At 51.2% G+C, this 8,584-nt stretch overlaps 1 protein-coding gene across 35 annotated transcripts in view; it reads left to right on the forward strand.

Annotated features, from left to right (window-relative positions):
- The first annotated feature begins 1,184 nt into the window (after positions 1 to 1,184).
- Tcf7l2 (transcription factor 7 like 2) overlaps positions 1,185 to 8,584 on the forward strand; it is a 192,472-nt gene continuing 185,072 nt past the window's right edge. For 22 of the 35 annotated variants that reach the window (XM_028774311.1, XM_028774302.1, XM_028774348.1 and 19 more), the window contains exons 1-3: positions 1,404 to 1,906; positions 2,154 to 2,220; positions 2,442 to 2,566. In XM_028774311.1, the coding sequence (XP_028630144.1) occupies positions 1,718 to 1,906; positions 2,154 to 2,220; positions 2,442 to 2,566 (381 nt within the window). In that variant the 5' untranslated portion in view covers positions 1,404 to 1,717. Of the gene's footprint in view, positions 1,907 to 2,153; positions 2,221 to 2,441; positions 2,567 to 8,584 lie in introns of all 35 variants that reach the window. The other 13 variants (XM_028774435.1, XM_028774513.1, XM_028774450.1 and 10 more) reach the window with 7 other exon arrangements.

Here is an 8,584-nt window from a genome sequence, read left to right on the forward strand (position 1 = left end):
TTCTTTTTTTTTTTTGCTTCCTCTTCCTGTTGGACGTCCCAGTCCACTTCTCGTTGGATATCTGCAAGGAGAAGGCTCTTCAGAGTCTACTATGCTGCAACACGGTTTTGGGATCTCAAGTTTCTCCTTTAACATAATGTTTTTCCCCATTTCATAGCAAATCAGTTTGCCCTCACTGGAGCCTAACAACCAACAAACACCAGTCTCAACTTCTGGGCTGCCCACCTCTTTCCCAAGGGCTTCCAGGCCAGCTTTGGTGACTGTCCCCTGTCAGGGCCTTCAACATCTAGAGCCTTAGGGCATTTCATCTCAGACCCTCTTGGAGAAAAACTCCAGCCTCACTCATCCCCAGGCTTTGGTGAACTTTCACTTTTATTTTCCCTGGAGCTGTTAACGCCCAAACGTTTCACCTCCAAAGTCGAAAAGGACTTGGATTCTACATCACTTCCTACTTCCAACGTCAGTTAAAAAAAAAAAAAAAACTTTACATTTTCCTTAAGGATATTTTTAATACCCCAGACAAACCTATAGTATTTGTTTTCTTGGATAAAACGCCTTCTTGGCATATTTAACCTAGTGGGACTTTACATTCAATGACAGGATTCACTGTCATTAAACAAAAAAGGGAGGGGAGCCGCTGTGGGTTAGCCTCCCTGTTGGATGGCCCAGCCTCTCCGCTTCCCCAGGTTCTCTCAGAGCAAGAGGGGTGAGCCTTCTTTCGGACCAGTCGTGTCTTTTCCCACCCCAGTGCGCCAACTTCATCAGAGGCTTAACCACTGAGCCCCCCGTCCTTGTGTCCATAGTCCTCCCCTCCCGGACCCCATCTTCAGGACTTCTGGCTCACACTTTTTCTGGGCCTCTCCCCATCCCCGCCCCCCAAGTGGGCTTTCCTTCCGCCTTCCCCGGCTCAGATTCCGGACTGGGTTGCCACCCCCTTCCCCTCCTCTCCCGGTCCGCATTGTCTTTCGGAACCCGCCCCCTCCAGGAGCGAGGCCCGCACCGTCCGGGCGCCCGGCTCGCACGCCGCGCACAGGCCGCACCCCGCGCGCCTCCCGCGGCCCCGGCCCGCCCCGCTCCCTCTCCCGGCGCCCAAAGGATCATTGTTGGCCGCCCCCGCCCCGCCCACCCCGGCTGTTTATTTATGCACACGTCACCGGAGAGGCCCCGCCCCCTGGCATCTCATTAAGGCGAGTGTGTTCCTCTCGCCCTGTCAATAATCTCCGCTCCCAGACTACTCCGTTCCTCCGGATTTCGATCCCCCTTTTTCTATCTGTCAATCAGCGCCGCCTTTGAACTGAAAAGCTCAGTCTAACTTCAACTCACTCAAATCCGAGCGGCACGAGCTCCTTCGGTGTCTTCGGCTTCCCCCCCCCCGGTGCGGGGGGGGGGGGCTGGGGCTTGTTGTTGTTGTTTTTTTTTACCCCCCTTTTTTATTTATTATTTTTTTTTTTGCACATTGATCGGATCCTTGGGAACGAGAGAAAAAAAGAAACCCAAACTCACGCGTGCAGAAGATCTCCCCCCTTCCCCTCCCCTCCTCCCTCTTTTCCCCTCCCCAGGAGAGAAAGACCCCAAAGCAGGAAAAAAAGTTAACCTTGGACTCGTCTTTTTCTTGCAGAATTTTTTTTGGGGGGGGACTCGCAAAACTTTTTTTTTTTTTGCTTTTCTTCCTCCTTCATTTTTCTTCCAAAATTGCTGCTGGTGGGTGAAAAAAAAGATGCCGCAGCTGAACGGCGGTGGAGGAGATGACCTAGGCGCTAACGACGAGCTGATCTCCTTCAAAGACGAAGGCGAGCAGGAGGAGAAGAACTCGGAAAACTCCTCGGCGGAAAGGGATTTAGCCGATGTCAAGTCCTCGCTGGTCAATGAATCAGAGACGAATCAAAACAGCTCCTCCGATTCCGAGGTAGGAAGAGCCCCTCGGGCTGGCGGGCGGCTCCAGCCGGTTCCCGGGCCAGGAGAGCCGGGCTGGAAGGCGAGGCGAGGCGGGTCGGGCTTGCGGGCGGCGCGGACGGTGGCCCGGGCTGCCGGCTGCGAAAACTTATAACCGTGTTTTTTTTCTGCACCCCTTTCTCCTCCGCCGACCCTCCCTCCCCGCACCCCCTCGGCGCGGCTATCACCCCTCTCCCTCCCCACCTCACCCCTCCGGGAAGGCGGAAAGACGGCCTCCGCCTCGCTCCGAAAGTTTCCGAGATAAATCCCGGGAAAGTTTGGAAGAAGGTGAGTGCGCCCCGTGCGCCCCCAAAGCCGCGCGATCGCGTCCCCCTCCCCCTCCCCGGGGTCGGCCTGGAGGGTACCCTCGCCACACTCCTTACCCACCCTACCCTGTGAGCCCCGGGGACGCGCGCGGGCCCTCGGGGGGACACTTGCTAAAAAGTTTCTCCCGCTCTCTCCCGCGCCGCGCGGCCGCCGCCGTCCCCTCCGCCGCCCCGCCATGTTAGCGGCCAAGAGGCAAGATGGAGGGCTCTTTAAGGGGCCACCGTATCCCGGCTACCCCTTCATCATGATCCCCGACCTGACGAGCCCCTACCTCCCCAACGGATCGCTCTCGCCCACCGCCCGAACCGTAAGTGCCACCGCGCTCCCCGCCCTGCCCGCCTGCCGGCCCCGCATGCCCTGCCCCTCCCCCGCCCCGCCCCTCCCCCCTCCCCTCCCCCCCATCGCGGCCCGAACTCTCCAAACTTTTTTTCTCTGCCTTTTGTGGACTGGGTTTGTTTGCGCTTCGCCATGTTCTGGCTTTTCTTGTGCTTGCCTCGCGATTCGGGGAGACTTTTTTTTTTTTAAATCTCAGGCAGGGCTCTGTTGGGGTGCCAATCTGAACTTTTAATTTTTCTTCTCCCTCTCCCTCTCCCTCTCTCTCTCTCTCTCTCTCTCTCTCTCTCTCTCTCTCTCTCTCTCTCTTAAAAGCTCTGATTTCCCCTCCCCCCTTGCTGGTGGTGTTTGTTTCTTGTCCCTGGGAAGGGGACTGTGTGGCTCTTTCTTCTCCCTCTCTTCCTTCCCTCTTCTGTGCGTCTTGGGCTTTCCTCAGGTTAACCCCTTGGCTGCTGGCGGCTGGGAGGCCCGGTAGGGCCGCGCGGGTTCCCGGTGCCTTTGGCTCCAGGAGCCGCGGTGCTGAGCGCGCAGCCTCGGCCCTGCGGAAGCGCCCGCCTCTGGCCCCAGCCAGTCATTTTAGCTTTCTAGTGGCGATCGCAGGCTCCAGGGCCTCTTGGCCCCTTCTTCCTTGGGAAGGTCACGCTTGCCAGGCTTGGTCCCCTCGCAGGCCCGGGGGCCCTGGGCGTGCATTTTCTCTGCAGACCCGGCAGGGCTGGCTGCCCCACGCTGCGAGCTGTGCGTGGCGGGGAGGCCCGTGTGTCAGGGCTTCTGGATTTGCGTGTAGTCAGGGTGGCCTGTAGAGTGGACTTTTGTGTCAAAGGAAATTCGGTGCCTTCGGATGGGGTGTGGAGGCCTTCCTTTCACTGACCAGCTCCCTGTAGGCCCCTAGGGCGCAGGCAGAGGTTAGGGTGAGCGCTTTCGAGGAGGTGTAGGAGGCTGGGGGATGCCTCCCTTTCTGGAGATCGGCCACCCAACTTTGGAGGGCCCAGGGCAGCGCGGGGTGCCAGGCTCCCCGGGTGCTCTCTGCGGAGAGCGCACCTCCGGCACTGACCGCAGACATTTGTTCCTGCTCGTCCCCTCTTCGGGGGCCTCTGCCTTCTTCTCGCACACTGTCCCCTGCCTCCTCCCTTTCCCCCTAAAAAGCTTGGATTGCGAAGCTCTAGACACACAAGGAGCGTTAGTGCCCGGCTTCCCGGGGTTGTCACTTTGCACTTCTGGCCGCGGTCCCTACCTCGTGTTTACACACACTAGTTTTGTTTTTCTTTCTTTCGCTTATTCAAGGTGACAATCTGAAATAATATGCCTACTATTGAGCAGTGCTGGGATTGGATCAGTCAGATCTACAAGTGTTTTTAAGCATTAAAATATTAACTATCAGGTTTGACTTGTTCCCCCCACCCCCGGCCCCCGGGCTCAGGTAGAATGGCAAAAGCACGCTAGACCGGTAATTTTTTTTTTAAATGGCTAGGACAGAAACAATCACACCCCCTCCCCAGAGCCCGTGCCTTCCATGGAAGCCGGGACAGAGGTACAGTCCGACCTCGTCCAGTAGGGCCCGCGCTTTCCGGAGGCTTCTGGGCGGCCTCAGAAGCAGCGCCTGGTGTTTTTCTTGGTAGCTAGTGGGATCTTAAAGAATCGGCATGTTAGCAAACTGGACCCAGCAACATTCCAAAGTAATCCTGGGAGTTTCCTCCTCCCCTCCTCCCTTTCTTTTTAAAAACGCAGACCTTCTTCGCTTTATTTTAAAATCCACTTAGCCACCCGAAAGATCATCCGAATATTGAGCTTTGATGGCAGGCGTGTTGGCTTTCTTGACCCTTTGCAAACTGCATGTCCATGACCGCTGGCGATCTTGCCACACCATCGCTCCAAACTCACACAGTTGTGTTGTGATGTAATTAGGAAACGGGGAAATTGTGAAAAGCAAATAAATGATTTCCCGGTGAGACAAGGAAGGTTCCCAACCTAAAGACCCCTTTGTGGGCTTTGTAGGAAGAGACAGCATCTAGTTATTTTAATTGTGGACATAGCGGGTGGCCCTGTGCTGTGACATCAGATTGACTCCGAGAAAGCATTTCTGAACCCAGTAGGCTGTTATGTTAGTATTTGCGGGTCAAACATCAGCAGATATCTTTGTGCATACTGCCTCTTCTTACTCTTTTCTTTCCCTTACCTGGTTAAGCTGTATGCTCTGAAATTGAAGTTATTTATTTAGGCTGCCGAGTGAAGCCTTGGCAAGGAGCTGAGAGGAGGGTGTATGTCCCTCTAGACGCCTTTGGATGCTAGGGCCAGCTTGCAATTCCAGATTTCATACAGCCCGGGGTGGAACCTACAGGCAAGCCAGCAGTTCCAGGTCTGAAATTCTCAGGGCTTCATAGGGTCTGGTTTTGAGTGTGAGTTGTAAAGACAAATTAGGGGTAAGCTCATTCATTCTCTTCCGTTCCTCCTGGCTGGGGTGCTTTTTGCTCTATTTTCTGTTATTTATGACCAAAACCGGCTAAGATTCTCTGGAACCTTGTTTTCTGCAATTCTACTTAAGAATGTAAAGAATTAAGAAGTATCACGAAATCGACTTTTGATGAATCATCTCTAGATGACACATCATCTCTAGAACAATCTTTTAATTGCCGAAGAATCTGTAAAAGCTTGACAGTAATGATTTTTACTTTAGAAGGACAAAGATTTCCTCAGAACATTAATTTATAATTTTTGGTACATTAATAGAAATGGCTTATGAACAGGATACATTCAGATAGAAAAATACATTAAGGAGGAGTCTATCCGAGAGGCTGGGAAGGGCTGAAAGTGTCAATATTAGGGCTTTGGCAATGTTCATGTTCCAGAGAATATGGTAACAGTATTAAAGTTGACAGGAGAGGTAGTTTTACTTTTCTTCTTTTCCTTGTAGCACACAAGAAGAAGCAGGGGTGCAGTGGTGGGCACTGTGATGTGGTACGTGTGTGTGTGTGTGTGTGTGTGTGTGTGTGTGAGAGAGAGTGAGAGAGAGAGAGAGAGAGAGAGAGAGAGAGAGGGAGAGAGAGAGAGAGTTCGTTTTAAGGGTACTCTCTACAGTTTCATCTACCCAAGGGTATTTGCTTTTCGGTGGAGCTGCTTGCTACTAGGTTCAGCAGATAAGTGAGCAGCATCTTGAATTCATTTCTGATCTTGGAATGAAGCAGGAAACCGAGAGGGAGCCTATTCATTAGAGAGGAGGTTTTATTTAGCCCGGCAACTCCTTTTTTTCTGGCTTGCCCGAAAAAAAAAATGGATGTTTTCTCCTCACTCAAACAACATAATCCTTCCTGACACAAAAGATTGAGACCCTGGTGTGTGAAGGGTTAATGCTGGACCTTCCCTGTTGTCTTCCCCCCCCTTCACCCCTGATTGTTTTGACAACACTTCAAAGTGTGACATTCCAAGCCCCTCCATAACAATGTAATATTACTGTAATTACACAGGTCATTACATTTTAAATAGAGAACAATAAAATCCTTATCGCCTTGAAGAAGAACAGGTGCTCCCAGACTTCGTTAGTATTTATGCTAATTGTTTTCCTGTCCTTCAGAAATATTTATGGCAGACATGTTTAGATTTTAATCTCTGCAGCACGGCTTCTGTGCTAATCTTCATAAGTTAGGGTTTAATGTTTGGGCTCAGCATTCAGCCAGTAAGTCATATTTTAATGATTATAAATTTAATATACTAGTGCTTTGCAGTTTGAGGATATTAAGGCTTCCTGAAGCCCCAGAAACAAATGTAGCATTTGGGAGTCTAAACGTCTCATCTAGGAGAATTGGTTTGGGGGACTCTGCTCCTGCTTTGGGGACACCAGCTTTGACAGCTGTGCTTTACCTTAGATGTTTAAAAGATTTTGAGAACCACCATGTTGGAGTTTTCCACCCCAGTTTTCCTTTTTCTGAGAGGGGTTGCCTTTGGAGTTGCTGCTGGCTGTTGGCTACCTTTCTGTTTCTTAGCAAGCTGTGGAAAAGTGACAGGAAGGTTTCCTAGAGTAACACCAAGAATGGTGCTCTCCGTTAGTGGCACAGGACCACTGCAATTCTACAATGACGTTAAAAAAAGGAGGGGGGACTGCTTTAGACAGAGTGCTGGAAAACTGGCATTCTGTGGTCGTAGCACAGGCTGTGCTTTTCAAGATCTGAGCACCTTCTCATATCCCACAAGGTACTCAGGTGCACATAGAGACTGGCTTTAGAGCCAACCTGAGAAGCCCTCCGGCCTCCCTCACACAGGCACAGTGGGCAGAGGAGAAGGCTTCCGAGAGGATTTTTGCGTTTTGTCAGATGTTACTCAACAGGAGCTCCCGAATCAGACTAAAATGCACTGCTGAGAAAGGACAGCTGCAAATTTTTGTGTGGATGCGTGTTTAGGACCGTGACTAAAAACTCCCGAGGACCTTTCCCCCAGCTGTCTGGAAGTTATGTGGAAGTTGGTTTATTGGCAGTTAAGTATGGGACAACCTGGATTTAGCAGATGCTTTCTCCTGCACAGGAAGTAGATGACGTTGTATTGGGGGCAGGGAAGAGACTAGACAGGGAGTGATTTACTCCCTTAAAAAAATATCTTGGAGTTGCCAAGTAAGTACGCTTCCAAGGAGGTGGGTGTTAGCCTCTTAGTCCTGGTGGGAGGAGAATTTGATGATATTTTTGACCACACTTATAACGTTGCCGACACATTTCAACATTTTGAAAAGGACGACTGACCAAGATTCTCCACGGTTTTGTTTTGGAGTGTGTGTGTGTGTGTGTGGTGTGTGGTGTGTGTGTGTGTGTGTAAGTTTATTAAGGAAGTAGATGTTGGCAACCATGTAAGTAAATCTTCAACTCGGATTTACAGTTGAGCACGTTTGTGAAGGAAATGGTTAATTTTACAACCAAAGACAGACTTGCGCCTCAACAGGCCTGCTGAAAGAAATGTGCCCCAGTCCTTCCCTGGCAAGCTCCCCGCGTCATAAATCCACAGGCTTTATTTGCAGCCCATAACACTTCTGAATGTTAAGATATTTGACGCCACGTTACCCTTATGATATTCAAGGTCCGCAGACATTGGCAGTGGCTCAGATTTCTCTCACTAATTATAAGCAATGAGATGGGTGGGCTGCATCGCAAAAGCTGCCCCCACTCCTCTACCCTACCCCTCTGCAGTCCCAATTGACTGAGTCAGGCATCCCCTTCTTTTGGCAGCGGACCTGTTCATTCCTCTAGGCTATTGTTACACACATTTATAAAGAGAACTCTGAGGGATGGGGATTCAGGGGGCTCCATTCTAATGCCCCTTTCAAAAGCAAAATTGCTTGGGGTGTTTGCATCTTTCTCCTTTTCTTCTGTTCCCCCCCACGCCCCCGCCCCGCGGCGCCTTTCCTAATCCCCCCTCTCTTTTCCTGGAGACCACTTTGTCTATATTGTGCATATTTCCCACAATACTTAAAGAAACCCGATATGGGAGAATGTACTTTAATTTAAAAGATGTTCCACTGAGCGAGAGGAAGGACTGTACACAGTGCACAGTGCCGTAGTTCATGTGAGGGCTTGAGGAGAGGCGAGGTAGCAGCATGAAGGGCGCACACTGACCTGTAGCAGTTGTAGCCGGCCAGAGGTGGGGAAGAAATGTTTGAAAGTATTAGAGGAAGTGGTGGAGTGGACAAGATGGGCCTCCACCAGGAATGAGGGATGGGAGGACGTCGAGAGGGACCCTAACCTGTACGGCTTTGCTCTGGAGCTGGAGGCTGCTGCAGTCCTGACTTCACACACAGTGTTCTATCTGGCAAACAATATGTTTCCTATCAGTTTCCCACTAAGCATCTGGAGGTTTTGAGTTTGGCTGAAGCGTTATCTGAGGTCCAGACCCAGCTTAGTTTTAAAGAGTGGTTTGTTTTGGTGAACATTTGGCAAAGTGGGCCACATTGCTGTTGCTGCTGCTGTTTTGCGCTCTCTCTCTCTCTCTCTCTCTCTCTCTCTCTCTCTCTCTCTCTCTC

Source organism: Grammomys surdaster, unplaced genomic scaffold, assembly GCF_004785775.1.
Source record: "Grammomys surdaster isolate TR1022 unplaced genomic scaffold, NIH_TR_1.0 66, whole genome shotgun sequence".
NCBI lineage: Eukaryota > Metazoa > Chordata > Mammalia > Rodentia > Muridae > Grammomys > Grammomys surdaster.